Here is a 19,902-nt window from a genome sequence, read left to right as displayed (position 1 = left end):
TAAAAGGCAACAGGAAACAGTAAGCCATAACCAAAGCTATATTACCACACTACTAGAGATAAGGCTGATAAAACTCTGATGCACAAAGCTGAGAAAATTTAGTCAGTGGTTCTCACTCTCTGGCCTGCACGTTACATTCATCTGAAAAACTTAACATTACTGAGGCCTGGCTCTATTCCAAGAGACTCTGATCTAACTTATCCAGTATACTGGAGCCCAGGCATGGTCACATTCTTGTTGCTGTTGTCATTTTGTTGTTATTTCATAAAGCTTTCTAATGCATGGCCAGGCTTAAGAAATGCTAAGCTAAATCATGTAATCTATCAAACTAAAAAATAAACTTGCAAATAATGGGTCTGCTTCATGCAGACGGGTATCTGCTAAATATAAAGGAATAACATTTGTGCTAGTGGGGAAATAATTGTATTCCATGCATCAATACTTAAGAAAAATTGCCATCCAGTACATGTTCACATCTATTTTCTTTAAGGAAGGGGAAAATTTCATCTGTCTTTACAGCAACTGATTTTTAGTAAATGAAAAGATAAAATGTATGAATAAACTAATATAAGTTACAAATACTCAACTAAATATTTTCTTCATCTTTTTTCCTAAACTATATCCCAGTATATCTATGATGTTTAATTTATTGTGGAAAACTTTATCAGCTGTACCAATCAAAAGACAGTGACAGAGCTCTATTGTGCTTTCAACAATAAAATTAGTAAGTCAGTGGTCCTAAAAAAATATCAACCAGAGGAAAATGACTGTTCAAAAAAAAAAAAAAACTTGGCAAACATGAATTAAAAGTTAAAATTATCATAATCTAAAACTAAAATATTTCATTTTCTCATAAATGCATATAATGTCTTTCTAAGATAACATTTCTCTCCGACCTTAACATAAACCCTGCAAAACATATGTAGTCCATATTCAGTGAAAACTCTAAAATATTTAATCACGTGTTAAGCTAAGCTTACACAAATTATGATAAAATGATGTTGAAATAATGTATGAAGTAAGATCTAGCTGGTTTAAGCCCTGAAAGTTATAAATGCCTATCATTCTTTGCTAGTTTTAGAAAAAGAGATCAGACAACCTGTGCAATGTGCATCCCTCATTCACTTCTAGAAAAATCTTTAAGAAAGTCCAGATTGTCTACTATACATTAATTTTTGTGTGAGTCATCTTTTTTCATGGGGGAAGGGGATGTGAACTTAATATGTGGATCAATGTAGTACAGTGTAGAGACAGTATTTGAGGATATGGGAGTTCCAGTGCAGAGAGGACCATTAAAAGATTAAATTTGGGGGAAGTCTACGTAAGAGAACTGTAGGCTGGGGTTGCTACTATCTCCATCTCTCAGGGACAGGGAAATCTCAGCTATCCCTAGATAATACATATTTCAAAATTATTCTTTTTCAATCAGTTTCTCATATGTAACATTTTTTACCATTTTCCTACCTTGGCTGGCAGTATTTCTGAGTCAACCTCCTTTCTTTCTGTTTCTTGAATAGACTGGGGCAATGAGGTGTTAATGTGAACCTCCCCTACGTGGTAAGTGGAGATCCTTATATAGGCAGAAGTGGGGAATCAGAGCACAGAGGGACAATCTGGCATGTGCCAGATGAATTTGAGGTAGAAGGGAATTAAAATTTCAGCTTGAATGAAGAGATCCACAGAGAAAGTCACCCCTATTATATCAGCTCCAAGGGAGCAAGTAAAGAAAAAGACACAGACAAAAAGAGTAAGGGACAAAAAAGAAGCCGGTAGGAAAGGTACCCTGAATGACAGTAGTGGAGAAAGGATGCCCCAGAGCTTGTGAACACTCAGTTGGGTTATCTACCCAGAGCACCTGGCTAGCTGGGGGAAATCAAGAGGGGAAACCCATTTTTATCTGTCCTCATCATTGCACTAGAGGTCTGCTTCATTTAATCAGCCCTGAATTGATGGTCTTTGCTAAAATTTCTAAGTTCACTTTAATGCTTTCAGAAGGTTAAAAACATATGGCTCCGGATGCTTGAGTTTGCCTTTGTTTTGCATCAGATTTTTTCCTTGTCCTTGGGATTAACAGTATGAGCACTCACATCAGGCTACTTAAATTAATCCTGACAGAATTCAAATCCTAGGAGAAATATTAATTGAGACAATTTAAAAATTCACTTCTATTTTTTACTTATATTTAAATATAATTTCTTAGGAATGCCTTGCTCTTAATCATATTGTTAAATCTTTAAGATTCTAAGGTCTGCTTCATCAGAAGCTAGAAGGTTTCCCTGTCCTTTAGGAAAGAGGATAAGGGCACAGAAGGGAGAACAATTCTTCCTGTTTTCTGTGGTTGGCAGTAGAAGTGCCTAAGAACACATCTAAAATATTAAAGTGGAGAAGGTGCCTCACATTAAGATGATTGGTTCACAATTATCATGACATGAACATATGTATATTATTCCATACTTAAATATTTTCATTAAAACAGCCTTCCCTTTCAGTTGCTTTCAAGTTGAATGGAAAAAAAGATACTGCTCATGCCAAAGATATGGCAAAAACCCACTTTAAAGTACCTCAAATTTACACATATTTACTTATACTGCTGATTAAATGGTGTGCCTTAACTATATATACATTCACATGTATATTTGAATATATATTTTTTCCACTATAAAATAGAAACCATCCAGTCAGAAGAATCCACACTTCTGACATCTATTTTTAAATAATATTTCTAATGAAAGCATGGTTTCCAGATTAAAAGTTCCAAAATTAGAATACACAGATAATTGAATTGATTTATAATGAATAAACCAAACCATGGAAATAGGCCTAGTTCACCTATTCTCATTAACCTGAGAGTCCAGTCTATTCATTAGCTGTAGTGTGTGATTTAAAGTTTAAAAAAAGTAAAAAAAGATACTGAAGGAGTTAGTATGATGAAATATTCTGTTTGAAGTTTGAAAATCTGGTTGCATTCCATAATTAATTTTCCCTGGGAGCTAGAACTACAACTTAAAGTCTTCTCAAGGGAATTTTTAAAAACTACCAAATGATAATCTTAAAACTGTTTCAAAAGGCAATTATGTAAAGTCCTCAGTTGATTTATACTATATCGCCATTAGGAAAATAAAATTTAAAACTACCCTACTTTCCATACTTTGTTTTTTTTTCTTCATTATTTTTTTTTTTTTTCATTATTTTTTTTTAAATATTTATTTATTCATTCATTCATTCATTCATTCATTCGAGACAGAGAGAGAGAGAGAGGACAGACACAGTCAGAGGGAGAGGAATAGGAGAAACAAGCCCTATGTAGGGAGCCCAACGTGGGACTCGATCCCTGGTCTCCAGGACCACACCCTGGGCTGAAGGCAGGTGCTAAACTGCTGAGCCACCCGGGCAGCCTCCATACTTCCTTTAAAAAAAACTTTTTAAAAAATACAAATTTTTTATTTTAAACAGTATATGCTGTTTTATTTATATAAATATAAAAGTTACATCTTTTAGATTCTGAGATAAAAATAGCCATAACCAAAAACAAGCACAAGAATAAATATTGATGTTACCGTACCTACCTTTAATGTGATACTATAATGTTCAACACATGTTGCATTTATCCATGATCTTGAATGGGGATCACCCAGGAATTCTATGTGATATTGTTCAACATTTCCATCCAGGTCATAAATCACATATTTTCCTTTAAAAGGATCTGGGCAAAGTATCCCTGGCCAACTTTGAAAAGAAAGTATTTTTAATTATTTTGATGCTTTTGAAAAGGCAGAAATCAATACATCTTGCTACAATCATACACTAAACTTTCTCCTTTAAATTTTAGTAACTCACAAAACCTAAACATATTCATACTTGAATCCTTTAAAAGTAGAATATTCACTTGATACAAGTAATCAGTTGTATCTTTGTAGATATAGAATGCTTTGGAAAAGTCACATATTTAAGATAAATATAAGATATAAGGAGAAAGAAGTATTAGACAGAAGAATCATCTCCAGGATTTGTAAGAGACATTCAGATACTGCTAATAGGAAAGGTAAGACTCATGGCAGTTTTGAATCAGCTCTAACCAAGAAGAATGCTTAATTACTAAAATCCCACTGACAGAGTTCTGATGGGGTAGGAGAAAGTTGGCATTTCCTGAGTCAGGGCTGCCCAAGGGGTACTGGTAGCTCAGGCTGTGATAACACTGGAGATTCTAACTACTATGGAAAAGCAGAAATAGAGCTTGGCTGTTTTAATTGCTCCTTTCCCCTAACTGCACCATTGAAAGGAGACCAAATTCCTAAAAATTTTTAGTACAGGAAACAAAATTTAGCCTTTACTTTTTAAAAATAAATCTTTAGGAATGTGTCCTTTTGTGCCATAAATCCCAAGAAATTCCTTGATATGTTTCATTTTTCCATTTGCCTAAAACAAAATACATGTACCTCAACTAAATTTTAGCTATTTTACCAGTGTCTCTAGACTCTGACCTACTGTTTGTAGCCTAAAGCAGGAAAAGAAGGCAGCAAATAAAGTCAAGAAGATGTGACTAAGAGATGCCAAGTTCTACCTTAGTTTGCAGCTCCCTAGTGAAAAAAGATAGTGATGTTCAAATCAGGAGATTCAAGACTCTGGCTCTGCCTTCTATTAGACAAGAGGCCTCAAGCATGTGACGAGGCTTTACTGTGACTCTGGTTCCTCAATATGCTGTTACAAAATTCACACAAACTGTGCTTTACACATTTTTGGTTTTTGGCAAATTAAAATATTGTAAAATGCCATCATTATGAACCAAATTGTTTTCTGCTCACCAAATTCTTATATTTAAAGTTCTTATAACTCTAGTACCTCAGAATGTGACTGCATTTGGAGATAGTGTCTTTATGAAAGTAGCTAAGTTAAAGGTGAGACCTAATCCAACATGACTGGCTTCCTTATAAAAAGAGATAGATTAGGACATAGACATGCACAGAGGGAAGACGATGTGAAGATACAAGGAGAAAGATGCATCTACAGGCCAAGGAGAAAACCTCAGAAGGAATCAAACCTGCTGACAACTTGACCTGAGTTTCCTAGCCTCAGAATGGTAAGAAATTAGTTATTTTTTTCTAAAGATTTTATTTATTTATTCATGAGATACAGAGAGAGAGAGAGAGGCAGAGACACAGGTAGAGGGAGAAGCAGGCTCCATGCAGGGAGCCTGACATGGGACTCGATCCCAGGTCTCAAGGATCATACCCTGGGCTGAAGGCGTCGCTAAACCGCTAAGCCACCCAGGCTGCCCAATTTCTGTTATTTTTAAGCTACCCACAGTCTCTGATACATTGTTATGGCAGCCCTAGCAAACTAATTATATACAGGTATATAATCATATACAAGAAGATAAATGGTATAACTGAGAGGTAAAAAGAATGATACAAAAATATTTTTGCCTCATTTAGTTATTTAGAAACTAGGTAAGTTAGATATTTAGACAATTTTAAAACCTAAAGGAAGCATACAGATCATGCTATAAAGAATCTGAAATCACAAAAATGCAAAATCTGTAAATTACTTGGGTTTGAGGACTACAGATGGTTGATTTTCTATTAAGTTATCAATTGATAAGAAAGTTACAAAGTTATAAATATAGAAATATATCTACCACACCACTGTAAAAAAGTTTTTACAGATCACAAATAACACAGTGTAAACTAACAAAAATACTTCATTCTTAGTATTATTAATGCAAAAAAATATTAATTCCAGGAAATTGACAAATCCCAAGGGTAGCTGCCAGGAGGTGATGACTTGGGTGCACCAGTCACCAGGGACGGTGAAGTGTGCAAAGAAGGAGATGTCTAGCTGCTCCCTGGATGCTGAGCAGAGTTCTTTGGCTCTTAGACCTCTCTGGGTAATGGGAACGGAAGGTAGAAGGTCTGTCTGGCAGCCCTAGATCATGAAGAGGAGGGCAAGAGGATTACAAATTGAATTAGACTATGTGGAACCCAAAGCAGCCTAATACTTTGGAGAATTGGAAATGATAATGGAAAGTCAAGTAAAGATTCAGGCCCTAATGAAGAACCATCTAGTTATTATCAGGTTTACATCAGAGTATCATTGCTATTTGGCAACACTTAAGAGTGTTTAAGAGAAAACTTGAGTTGGAGTTTATCTTTTAAACCTACATTGGAAATCTGCATTTCTGAAGGGACTCACTCAAAAGAAGATTCCCATAGGCAAATAAATGACTAAAAATGAATGGTAGCTGTATTGAAGACTCCTAACTTATCAGAATAAAAAACAGTGGGTCCTCCAATGGATTAATAATAATTTTAAAAGAAACCAAATTGATTGTTACACTGTATTTGTTGATTACTCTTTGTAAAATGCAAGGGGCTCATGTTTAATACTAGGTTATTTGTACCTCACAGAAATTTTAAACAGGATTATTGACAAGCAATATCAAATTATAAGTAGTACCAATTTCATGCAGTGTAAAACAATCACAGTATTTCTATCACTTGAGATATGAAAAAAAACCCTTGCAGTTATTATGTTTAAGATAAGCTTTTCCGACACAAATTCTGATACAACTTCTTTTAACACCAAACCTACTGGACCCGAGAGTATCCAATTTAAATTATTACTCTATAAAATATAAATAAAAATTTTAAAAATATATAAATAAAAATAGAGATGACTCTTAAAAAGAATTAGATACTAATAAAAGAAAAAAAGCTTCTGTTGGTTATTTAAAACATTCATATTATAGAATATATTGCATGTTGATTTATAGATGAATTATGAAAAGTATTGTCAGATGTCCAAATAACTAGGGCATGTTAATATTTTTTCAGGCAGTGCAAAGGAACTGTCTGACTCCTAGTCTCTGCATTTCATCTGAAACAGAATGTACCAAACTGCAGGAGAAGCTGAGGAGAGGCAACAGACACAGAAAACATGATTACTTCTCTCCACATGCTGTATCCATCATTTTCCCTGACTCAGTGTGATTGAAGAAAACTGATGTCCATTTTTTGCTTTCACTCTGAACTCTATTTGAGATGATAGTGCATTGTGCACTTCTACTTTCTGATTTTTCACATTTATATTGATGAAAAATTCAGAAGTGTTGTCTTATGGGCTTAAAGGTGAAGAGGGAGAAGAAGAGTAGGCAACCCAATAGGAAGGTATTAGAATTACAAGGAAAGTTGTGTGATTAATTTTAGAATCTGTGGGTGGTGGGAGGTAAAATGTACAAATATAAAATAGACAAAGAGATATCAGGTGTTGGAATCCACTTCGGGGTAAGGGGAAATTTGGGCACAACAAGCAGCTTCAAGAGAAGTGCAAATATATCATGAAGAAACTGATGTCATACACATTTCTCATCTAGTGGAAGTAATCTTTAATAAGATAGCTATTGCCTTCAGTAGAAGTTGAAACTTAAGCATGATTGCAGTTGTCATATACCCAATGTGAAGCACATGACTGTATTTTCAAACTATGGTTTGGATGTTTGGAGAACTAATTTTACTTGGGCCTCATTCTTAATCTGTGGGAAACAAAATGGATGAGTTGGAATCATCACTAACTGAATGCTGTATTTGCCACAAAATCTCTAAGCTGTATCTAACTATAGGGGGCTGATAGGAAGAGGCAATTCCCCATCTCCATTCCCTCACACACGTTATAAGTGTGTGTGTGTGTGTGTGTGTGTGTGTGTGTGTGTATTTTAAAGTTCATGAGCGGGGGGTGGGTACAGGCAGACTCCAGGCAGGGAGCCCGACGTGGGACTCGATCCCAGAACTCCAGGATCGTGCCCTGAGCCGAAGGCAGAGGCTGAGCCACCCAGGCGTCCCACATTATATTAATCCACAGGCAAAAGAATGCAAATAAGAAGTAATCAAATAATATTTTATAAGACTGAAAGGATCTATAGAAATCAATTTATAAATTTGAATACTATATCTAAAATGTATCACTGTATTAGTTTGTTAATTTAAAGGCATATTTTACCATTAAATTGTACTATAGTAAATTAGAATGCAAAAATACTTTCTATAAATTAATTTTCACATTTAAAAAAACTTTGTAAAATGTGTAAATATACCCAAGGTTGTTACCTTAAATAGAACCTAGTTTCTGCTTGACAATGTCTCTGTAATTTGATTTTCCATGGAGCTTGACTATAGACAAAGTGCTTTCTTTCTCTTGACAATTCTTTATTTTTATAATATAAAGATTAAATAGTCATTTCTAGATTCTGTATCAGTCTCTCTGTAGCTTTTTTTAGCTTTATCAGAGAAGATCAACTGTTCTGGGAAAGAATAACTCTGGGATGTTGATAAGATTGAGTTTCTGAGCCTTCAAAGCTGGGTGTAAGGCCATGGGCTAATGAGAACTGACCCAGATAATGCTACCTGCTAAGTGCCTCTACAGACAGCTAGTGGCTGGTCTTCCCACTTGAAACTTCAACATTTTTAATACTGCTTAATTAAGAACTGATGTTTGAGTACATTTAGTGGGTTAATTCTAGCTTTATATTCTGCTATTGCAATTTATCCTGTTATTACCTTTCTATGCATTTGTAGCATTGAATATGAAATATAACTAGATTTGAGGTTTTCAAAAATATTTTAAAGCTATATTTTAAGCCTGTGTTCAACTGTACTTAGTTCATAAAGAGGAATACATATGACTACTTCGCCAAATGCATTCTACTCTTTCCAAATAGCAAGAAGACAGATACCTGCATTTTGCAGGTATTTTGATGGTTCCAATCACAGATTAGAGATAATTTAGGGCCTGGAATAAAACATGTTTAATTTGTATTTCAAGTCCCAATCCTCAGTTACAAGCACAAAACTGCAAAAGAAATTCCTAATCAGATTTCTAACACAATATTTCAGATATAATGACAAGAAATAAATACATCTCTTAAATTAGTTATTGAACCTTCAGAATTTCCATTAGAAAATACAAAGTCTCTGCTTTGAAAATATTAGTTTTAGATCTGAAAAATGACATGGGACTACAAATACGTTCATAAGTAACCTAATAAAATAAGCATCCATATTCATGTCTTTTAAGATATTTGTTATGGGATGCCTGGGTGGCTCAGTGGTTGAGTGTCTGTCTTTGGTTCAGGGCGTGATCCCAGGGTCTGGGATCGAGTTCCGCATCAGGCTCCCTGCAAGGTGCCTGCTTCTCCCTCTGTCTATCTCTCTGTCTCTGTCTCTCTCTTTCTGTGTGTCTTTCATGAATAAATAAATCAAATTTAAAAAAAAAAAGATATTTGTTTTTACATAGCTATCTGGTTCCTCTTCATGCCCATCCTAGTTATTTTACAAAAGAAAATATTTTTAATATTTAAATAAATAATATGCATATATTTACATTTCACATAGCATCTCTAGAAAAGCCCTCAGTAGCAAAAGGTATATATCTCAGAGAGATTTCCACATTTGCAAGATATTAAATGTATTAGTTTGCTAAAGCTGCCATAGAAAAATACCACAGAATAAGTGGCTTAAAAACAGATATTTGTTTTCTCATAGTTTTGGAGGCTTTAAGTCTAATATCAATAGGTCAGCAGGGATGGTTTCTCTTGAAGCCTCTCCTTGGCTTATAGATGTCTACCTTCCTGCTAGGTCTTCACATAGGTTTTCCTCTGTGCATGTGTATTCTTAGTGCCTCTTTGTGTGTCCATATTTCCTCTCCTTCTAAGAATACTAGTCAGGTTGGTGTATGGCCCACTCTAATGGCCTATTTTCACATAATCACCTCTTTAAAGGCCCTGATTCCAAATATAGTCACTTCTGAGATTTGAGCTTTAAAGTATGACTTTTGGGGAACACAATTCAGCCCACAACAGTATGTGACAGAACAAGAACAAAAATTAGGTATTGATTTGAAGGCCTCTTGTGTGTGTGTGTGTGTGGGGGGGGTAGGTGTGGATGTGTGAGTGTGTGTTAAAGTAAGTCCATCACAGTCTCTTTACGAAAGCAAACATTTTATATTCTTCATGGGGAACAGCTGAATGTGAATGGAAACGAGGTAATATGAGCCAGAGTATCCCAGCTTTGAGAATGTTTAGCAGGAGAATGTAATGTAAAATAGCAAGGGATTCTGGGAAGATAGCAGCAAATGGTGTTATGGTCTTAGAATCTCCTGAAAGTTTCCTTCAAGTACAGGTAGAATAACTATAATAGCAAAGCCAAAACCTGATGCACAGCATCTATAACAAAACTAAGTGTGGGACGCCTGGGTGCCTCAGTGGTTGAGCATCTGCTTTTGGTTCAGGACGTGATTCTGGAGTCCTGGGATCGAGTACCACTTTGGGCTCCCTGCAGGGAGCCTGCTTCTCCCTCTGCCTATGTCTCGCCTCTCTCTGTGTGTCTCTCATGAATAAGTAGATAAAATCTTAACAAAAAAACTAAGTGTTAAGTTAACCCAGAAACCACCAAAATAGAAGCAGGCAGGTACAAACTACTGACAGTAACAAGACCCACATATTACTAGCATCTGTATGAGGGGAAGCAGGGTGGGAGGGAGAAGGTATCCAGCAGTCTGATGGGTTTGCAAAATAAGAATGTCAAAACTGCAAGGAGTACTATTGAAAAATGCAGCAGGTTAACGTGAGCACAGCAGCCAAAACTGTGAGAGAACTGCAACAAAACCTGAAGTTATTGGAGCAATCTGGGCCCTGTGAACACTTAAAACTAACCAACAAAACTCCTTTCCAGGACAAAAGCTTACATTGATGAGAAACTGCTGGGAGTATAAGCCAAATCAAAGAAGAAAGAATTGGGGATCCCTGGGTGGCTAAGGGGTTAGCACCTGCCTTCGGCCCAGGGCGTGATCCTGGAGTCCCGGGATCAAGTCCCACATCAGGCTCCCTGCATGAAGCCTGCTTCTCCTTCTGCCTGGGTCTCTGCCTCTCTCTCCCTCTCTCTGTGTCTCTCATGAATTAATGAATAAATAAAATCTTAAAAAAAAAAAAAAAGAAGAAAGAATCACTATGAATAAAGGAAAGAAAAGGTACAAATAAAAGTGGGGATACAACACCAAAAGAACCATCCATGGAAAAAATATTAGTAAGTTGCATTTCATTAAAATTAAATATGTTGTCTGCTCTAGATACTAGTAAGAGAATGAGAAGATAACCACAGACTTGGGGAAAATATTTGCAAAATACGTATCTGATAAAGGACTGGTATCCAAAATATATAGAGAACTCTTAAACTCTACAATAAGAAAATGAACCACTCAACTAAAAAATAGGCAAAAGATCTGAGCAGACACCTCACCAAAGAAGATATGCAGATGACAAATAAGCATATTAAAAGATGTTCCACTTCATATGTTATCAGGGAAATGCAAATTAAAACAACAGTGTATCTCCATGAAAATACAGGGAGGAAACTTAATGCATATTACTAAGAAGCCAATCTGAAAAAGTCTACATATTTTGATTACAATACAGCATTCTGGAAAAGGCAAAACTAGGTATAGTTTTGTACCCCAGTTGCCAGAGGGTGGTGGGAGGGATGAACAGGCAAAACACAGGAGATTTTTTAGCCCAGTGAAATTATTCTGTATGATATTATAATGGTAAATACATATCATTATTCATTTGTCAAAACCTATAGAATGTACAGCACAATGAGTGAATGCTAATGGTTCACTATGGATTTTGGTCAACAATGATGGGTAAATGCTGGTTCATAGATTGTAACAAATGTGCCACACTGATTTGAGATGTTGCTGGTATATGAGTTTGTGTAGGGCAGGGGAGGAGATATGTGGAAACTCTGTACTTTCCATTCAATTTTGCTACAAACTTAAAACTGCTCTAAAAAATAAAGTTTATTAATCAAAATATGTAAATAAAATAATTTAATTTTAAAACTTAAAAAACAAAGTCAAGGAAAAAGCTAGGAAATCTCAGACAAGTTTATTTTTTTGATACTCTGAGAAAATAATAGAATAAGGGGGCTCTGGGCATATGATTTAGACAAAAAAGCTAAAGAAAATCTATTATGCAGGTTCTAGTTCTGGAGAAGTTGAGGTAGACTCAGTTCTCTGTATTCTTCCCACTAAGTACACAAAAACTCCTGAGTATTATATATCAAATAAACATAAGAAGATTCTAAAAGATGCAGATAAGCCAAATAAGGGCCTCAAAATCTGAAGAATGACATGGCAGTGAGTTCTCCAAGCTTCTTTTGCCTCATATATCCTAGACTAGGTGCCAAAGAAGCCAGTAACCCAGAGACACCAATGGGTGCATATGAACAAATAGTCCATGTGAAGCCTGCTCTTTCTAATCAAAAGACCTGGATAGAGGCAGCAGAGCAAGACAAAGAACATTTAAGCAATAGCTGCTTTTTCCCAGCCAAATACCTTTGAGAAATCTACAAATCCCCATCTTAATCCTCATCAACAAAGGCTAAGGGTTGAGCCTGGACTTCAAACCACCTAGCAGTGATAAAGCCGCCACTTCCTCCCCACTCAGATGGTGATGGAAGAGGACTACTGGGAAGTTGGAATTTTTTTTTAATAAATTAATTTTTTATTGGTGTTCAATTTACCAACATACAGAATAACACCCAGTGCTCATCCCGTCAAGTGCCCCCCTCAGTGCCCGTCACCCATTGACCCCCACCCCCCGCCCTCCTCCCCTTCCACCACCTCTAGTTGGAATTTTTATCATCTTTCAGAATTAACATGATTCTCCCCCTATGGTATTAGTGGATGCAAATAACAAGGTACCCCTACCTCTCCCAGTCAAGTTGGTGAGTGAGGAGCCTGAACCCTGTCCCAGCCCAGCAGCAATGAGGCATCCCTCCATTTCCAGAGAGTAAGTGGAGACTGAGTAGAAAACCTAGACTTCCACTCCCACCTGGCAGTAACAAAGAGGTTCCCTCATATCTCTCTAGTGTAGTAGTAGGAACAGCCTGCTAAAACAGATTTAAATAATATCCAAAAAGAAAAAAAAATAGTAAGTCTAACAAATAAATAGAAGATATAGAGAAAACCAAATGGAAATGTTACAATTGAAAATACAATAACCAAAACAAAAAGCTCAATGGATAGTCACAATAGCAGAATGAACACGAAAGAGGCAAGAGTCAGTGAACTTAAAACAGAAATGATCCAATCTGAACAACAGAGAGAAAACAGACTGAAAAAAAAAATCTCTTCTTAAAGAACGTAACTCATTTTATATAAAAGTATAAAAGACACTGAGCAAGGTATCCCTCCAAAGCAGCTCCTGCCCTGATAAACTCTGCAAGCAACCCCAGCAGGGACTGATGCCATTCCAAAATGACTTCTTCCCTGGAGAGGATAAGATAATCACACACGCCAGTGCACCCACAGTCCCAGTAGCCAAAACTTACAGCTAGCAGCACAGAGAGAGTGCCTTGTTGATCAGTCCATACAACCCCAGCAGGGCGGACTGGGGACATGCATCTGGTCTGCTTGCTGATGCCACCCGACATAAGCCCAAGGCAGCCCCAGACCGCCCCCTTAGTGGCACAAGGACCAAACTCTGCTCAGTGTACCCATAACAAGCAAAATGGGCCACTGCAGCCAAACGGACTAAAGGTAAACACAGTTCAGCCACAATAGTAGGGTGCAAGCAACCCATACAGGACATTCCTGGTTCTGGTGAACAGGAGACATTGAATCATGGGACACTACAGGATCTCTTCTTCATAAGGCTGCTATTTTCAAGATCAGGAGACATAGGCTGACTTTTCTAATACACAGAAATAAACACAGAGAGTTAGACAAAATGAGGAGGAAGAGGAATACGTCACAAATGAAAGAATAGGACAAAACCACAGCAAATTAGCTAAATTAAACAGAGATAAGTAATAAGCATGATAAATAATTCAAAGTAATAGTCATAAAAATACTCATTGAACAACAAATTTAAATTAGAACTCAATAACAAAATATTTTAAAATCCTCAAATATCAAGTAAAAATATACTTCTAACAGCCCATTTGAATGAAGATATCACACAGAAAATTAATAAATATTTGAAACTGAATGGTAATAAAACACTACATATCCAAATTTGTGGGATATAGCTAATGTTGAGCTTAAAGAAAAATTTTTAGCTGTAGTTGTCTATATTAAGAAGAAAAATGATTTATTTTATTTTATTTTTTTAAAGATTTTCTTTATTCATGAGAGAGACAGAGAGACAGAGAGAGAGAGACACAGACACAGGCAGAGGGAGAAGCAGGCTCCATGCAGGGAGCCCGACGTGGGACTCGATCCTGGGTCCCCAGGATCACACCCTGGGCTGAAGGCAGGCACCAAACTGCTGAGCCACCTGGGCTGCCCAAGAAAAATGATTTAAATAAGCTACCTAAAGTTTCCATTTTAAGAAACTAAAAAAAAAAAAAAAAAAAAAGGATTAGATCTGAAAATGTCAGGAAATAATAGTGAGATTGGAAAATAATAAGTAAGAAAACAGTAGAAAAAGTTGATCCTTTGAAAAGGTTTAAAAATTCATCAACTTAGCAAGACTGTAACTCAATAGTTTATTATAAAGTAACAACAATTTTACCTTGGCCAATCATGTAATTTTACCAAAACCAGGTTTCCAAGAGGGAGCTGTGAATAGACAATCTTAAATCCACTTTCATGAAGCTCAGACTCTTCTGGAAAGTCTTCTTCAGAAATAGAGCACTTATTGTATCTTGAATCAGTGTTCATGAAGCAGTACCATGGTTTATTGTGATCAACTTTGGTTGCATCCTCACTTGACAACAATCTCCATTTCAAACAGCTTTCATTCTCACATTGAACCCACATTTTGTTTACATACATACTGTTTTCTGCTGAGGAATCCATTGTAGTGTTAAAATATTCTATCATTATCTTACCACCCAATTTTTCTTTTCCATAAATGCATTTAATCTGGAAAACAAATAAGAAGAATATAGGTTCAAGAATACAAGGAAAGAAAGTTCAAACCAAAATTGGAGAAACAGCTCTTTGTTACTTTCTTTGCCCACATTCTTTCTATCCCATAAAGACTATACATTTTGAACAATGTGTTTCCACCCACCCAGAAACAAAGGAACAAAATAGAACCACCAATCTCTCTGGGAATAAAATGCTCCAAAATTAAAAATAAATAAATAAAAATAGAAGTATGACCATTTTTACAGAGAAAACTGAAGCTAAGAAAAGTAATTTTTTGAAGTCCCAGAGCTAGTATATGGTAGAGTCAGGATTTAAATACAGGCAGTTTGGTTCCAGATTCTGTGATCTTATCCATTAAGCTTTACTGCCTCTTGGGGATGGAGATACATGAAATGAGTCGATGACCCCTTTCTTTTTCTAATTCTGAGGAATATCAAATGTAACAAAATATTTCCCCATATGAACATTTGAGATCTGCTTTTAAAAACTAATGTTTTGCTTATATAGTTTCACTTATATAGCTTTTATCCATTAATTCAAGCAGTTTGGAAAAAACTTTTCTCAGAGGTTTTTTATTATGAAAATTTTAAACATATAAAAACATTAGGATTATATGATTAAGCCCCTAATTTCTAGCCTCAATTGTGTGAATTCCAAAAAATAATATAACTAAAATAAAGTAAAATTAACTTACTTTGCAATAAAAAACCTATTTTAAAGAATGACGTCCATATACCATATTCATGAGTTAGTAGAATACTACTATCCAAGTATAAGCACCATATAAAGAAGCTCTTAATTCATGAGTGAATCATATATTTAGAAACTCACTTATCATATTCCAGGGTCACCACAAATTGTTTTAGAAAGAAGTTTACCAATATATGCCAAAGCCATAGTTTACAATTTTTTACATAATACCATTGGTGTGAAACTTGAAAGAAACTATTCTACACACACAAAGACACAAACAATATTCACTGTGGCACTATTTATTATAACAAAAGAATGGACAAGTCTAAAAACATGAAGAACCAAATCTACTGGAAGAGAAATATAAAATTTTGCTAATAATATTCATGTAAAATTTCTGGTTAATTATTTAACTGGTGAGGAAATTTTGAGAAGATTGCAATCTACATTGCAGTTGAAGTAAACACACTTTTCCTCAATTCTCTGAGACACTGGACAATATAGCAGAAGTTGTAGAGTTCAGACATTGGAGCCAAATTATGTGTGAACTCCTGGCTCTGTTATTCACCAGTTGTCCCTGAGCAAGATATTATTTTGCATTTCACTTCACATTAGGTATAAATATGCATGTGTGTATGTATAACAGTTTTGTTTGTTTATTTTCAATCCTTGTATCTTTTACTATGTTGCCTAAGACAGGCATAATAATGAATAGAAGCCATGTAGTAGACATCTTTTTCTAATTTCAAAGAGAATGCTTCCACTATTGGACTATAAAGTCAGATATGTACATTTTTTGGTAGAGACTATTAAAAAGTTGCCTGAAAATTTTTCCCTTCAATGACCAGTTTACTATGAGATTTTTTTTTGTTGTTATTAAACATGAAGTACTGCTGAATTTTATCTATTGCTTTTCTGTATGTTGAGATAAACAAAAAGATTTTTTTAAAGTCTCTTAACTGGCTATGTTGTAATAATGAGTTAATAATAATAAAGCATACTTGCAGTCTAGGTAAACCCTATATGATTGTTACAAGAATTTTTTCTTTAACATATATTGCTGTATGTAGTTCATTAAATTACTTAAGATTATACACATGTGTTTACAGGTGAGTTTAATTTTTTTTTTTTGCCTTTGTCTGGTTTTGATATCAAGATTATTAGCCTCATAAAATGAAGTAAAGAATGTCTCTTTTATTTTGGAAAGTTTGCCTAAGGGAGGAATTCTCAATTGTTATACTTTTAAGAATCCTGGTGTATTTATTATATCTCTCATTATGTGTCTCTCCTTCACTCTGAAATTTGTTTATATCTATTTTTTCTTCACTTATTTTGTCAGTAGTTTTTTTGAGCCTCCCCATTTATTCTTTGGAGTTCTATTTAATTAATAGCGGCACTCTATTCTTCACTTCCTCTACTTTCTTGGTATTCTTTGTTGATCTTACCTTTCTCTTGAGTTGCTGCTTGGTTAATTTAAAATCTTGATTATTACTATTATTTCTATTAGTTGTAAGAGTTCCTTACATATCTTGGATATTAACTCCTTATCGAGTATATATTTGCAAATGTTTCATTCCATTCTATAAGTTGTCTTTTAATTTTGTTGATGATTTTCTTTCCTGTGCAGAAACACTTTAGTTTTATATAATCCTAACTATTTGCTTTGGTGTCAAATCCAAAAAATCATTGAAAATCCTAATCTCAATGACCTTTCCCCCTATGTTTTCTAGAAGAGTTTTATAGTTTCAAGTCTTTAAGTCATTAGTCCCTTTTGAATTGATTTTTGTGTATAGTATAAGGATCCAATTTTATTCTTTTGCATGTGACTATCCAATTTTCTAATATCATTTATTGAAGAGGCTAACCTTTCCCTATTGTGTATTCTTGATGCCTTTGTCAAAAATTAGTTGGCTATATATAAGTGAGTTCTCTATTCTGTTCCATTGACCTGTGTGTTTTTATGCCAATACCATACAGTTTTGATTACTATAGTTTTGTAATATGGTTTGAAATAAGGAGGTATAATGCCTCCAGCTTTGCACTTCTTGCTCAAGCTTGCTTTAGCTATTTGTTATTTGGGGTCTTTTATGATTCCATATGAATTTTATGCCTTTTTTCTATTTCTGTGAAAAATGTCATTTGAACTTTTATAGGGATTGCACTGAATGTATAGATCACTTGTTGTACTATGAACATTTTAACAATGTTAATTCTTTCAATCCATGAACATGAGCTACCTTTCCACTTATTTGTGTCTTCAATTTCTTTCATAAATGTTTTATAATTTTCATTGCACAGATCTCTTACCTCCTTTGTTAATTCTCTTTTAAATTGAAATTCAATTAGCCAACATATAGTACATCATTAATTTCAGATGTAGTGTTCAATAATTAATCAGTTGCATATAACACCCAGTTGCTCATCACATCATGTGCCTATCATTGAATTACCCCATCGACCCACCTACCTCCTCAACAGCAACCCTGTTTGTTTCCTATAGTTAAGAGTCTCTTATGGTTTTTCTCCCTCTCTGATTTCTTGTTCAGTTTTCCCTCCTTTCCCCTATGATTGTCTGCACTGTTTCTTATATTCCACATATCAGTGAAACCATGTAATTGGTTTCCTCTGATTGAATTATTTAACTCAGCATAATATCCACCAGTTCCATCCATGTTGATATAAATGGTAAATATTCATCCTTTCTGATGGCTGAGTAATATTCCATTTTACACACACACACACACACACACACACACACACACACACACCATCTTCTTTATCCATGCATCTGTTGATAGCCATCTCGGCTTTTCCATAGTTTGGCTATTTGGGACATTGCTTCTATAAACACTGAGGTGCATCTGAAAGATGCTCTTTCAGATCACTGTATTTGTATCTTTGGAGTAAATACCTAGTAGTGCAATTGCTGGGTCATAGGGTAGCTCTCTTTTTAACTTTTTAACTTTCTGAGGAACCTCCATACTGCTTTCCAGAGTGGCTGTACCAACTTGCATTCCCACCAACAGTGCAAAAGGGTTCCCGTTTCTCCACATCCTCTCTAACATTTGTTGTTTCCTGTCTTGTTAATTTTAGCCATTCTGACTACTGTGAGCTGGTATCTCATCATAGTTTTGATTTGTATTTCCCTGATGGCAAATGACAGGGAATGTTTTTTCATGTGTCTGCTGGCCATTTGTATATCTTCTTTGGAGAAATATCTGTTCATGTCTTCTGCCCATTTCTTGACTGGATTACTTGTTTTTTGGGTGTTGAGTTTGATAAGTTCTTTATAGATCTTGGATACTAGCCATTATCTGATATGTCATTTGCAAATATCTCCTCCCATTCTGTAGGTTGCCTTTTAAGTGAATTCATAGGTGTTTAGGATGGTTTGAAAATTATCTAGCTAAATTTGGGGGGACCAGATGAAATGAGGCACCATTTTGCTTCCCCCTACTGCTTTTTAGTTTTGTTGACTGCTTCCTCTGCTGTGCAGAAGCTTTTTATCTTGACAAGGTCTTGGTAGTTCATTTTTGTTTTTGTTTCTCTTGCCTTTGGAGACATATCTAGCAAGAAGTTGCTGTGGCCAAGGTCAAAGAGGTTGCCGCCTGTGTTCTCCTCTAGGATTTTGATGGATTCCTCACATTTAGGTTTTTGATACATTTTAGGTTTATCTTTGTGTATAGAGTAAGAAAACGCCCCATTTCATTCTTCTACATGTGGCTGTCCAATTTTTCCAGCACCATTTATTGAAAAGACTATCCTTTTTCCATTGGATATTCTTTCCTGCTTTGTCAAAAATGAGTTGACCATAGAGTTGAGGATCCATTTCTGGGTTCTCTATTCAATTCCATTGATCTGTCTGTTTTTGTGCCAGTACCATACTACCTTGATGATTACAGATTTGAAATGTGTCTTATTTTGACAGGGATTGCATTAATGCATAGACTGCTCTGGATAACACAGACAATTCAACAATATTTACTTTACAATCTATGAGCATGGTATGCTTTCCCATCTCTTTGTGTCTTCCTCAATTTCTTTTATATGTGTTCTGTTGTTTTTAGAGTATAGATCCTGTACCTTTTTGGTTAGGTTTATCCCTAGGTATTTTATTCTTTGTGGTGCAATTATAAATGGGATCAATTCCTTAATTTCTCTTTCTTCTGTCTCATTGTCAGTGTATAGAAATGCAACTTATCTCTGTGCATTGATTTTATATCCTGCCACATTGCTGAATTCCTTTATCAGTTCTAGTAATTCTGGAGTGGAGTCATTTGGGTT

The 19,902-nt window shown here is 35.3% G+C and overlaps 1 protein-coding gene across 6 annotated transcripts in view; it reads right to left on the bottom strand.

The window, feature by feature from the left end:
* ZCWPW2 (zinc finger CW-type and PWWP domain containing 2) overlaps window positions 1-19,902 on the bottom strand; it is a 146,584-nt gene that overhangs the window by 86,806 nt on the left and 39,876 nt on the right. For all 6 annotated transcript variants that reach the window (XM_072793090.1, XM_072793088.1, XM_072793092.1 and 3 more), the window contains 2 exons: window positions 14,564-14,916; window positions 3,567-3,726 (listed from right to left, as the gene is read on the bottom strand). In XM_072793090.1, coding sequence (XP_072649191.1) covers window positions 3,567-3,726; window positions 14,564-14,874 — 471 coding nt within the window. In that variant the 5' untranslated portion in view covers window positions 14,875-14,916. The remainder of the gene's footprint in view (window positions 1-3,566; window positions 3,727-14,563; window positions 14,917-19,902) is intronic.

This window comes from Canis lupus, chromosome 22, assembly GCF_048164855.1.
Source record: "Canis lupus baileyi chromosome 22, mCanLup2.hap1, whole genome shotgun sequence".
Taxonomy (NCBI): domain Eukaryota; kingdom Metazoa; phylum Chordata; class Mammalia; order Carnivora; family Canidae; genus Canis; species Canis lupus.
This window is presented reverse-complemented; position numbering and strand designations above follow the sequence as displayed.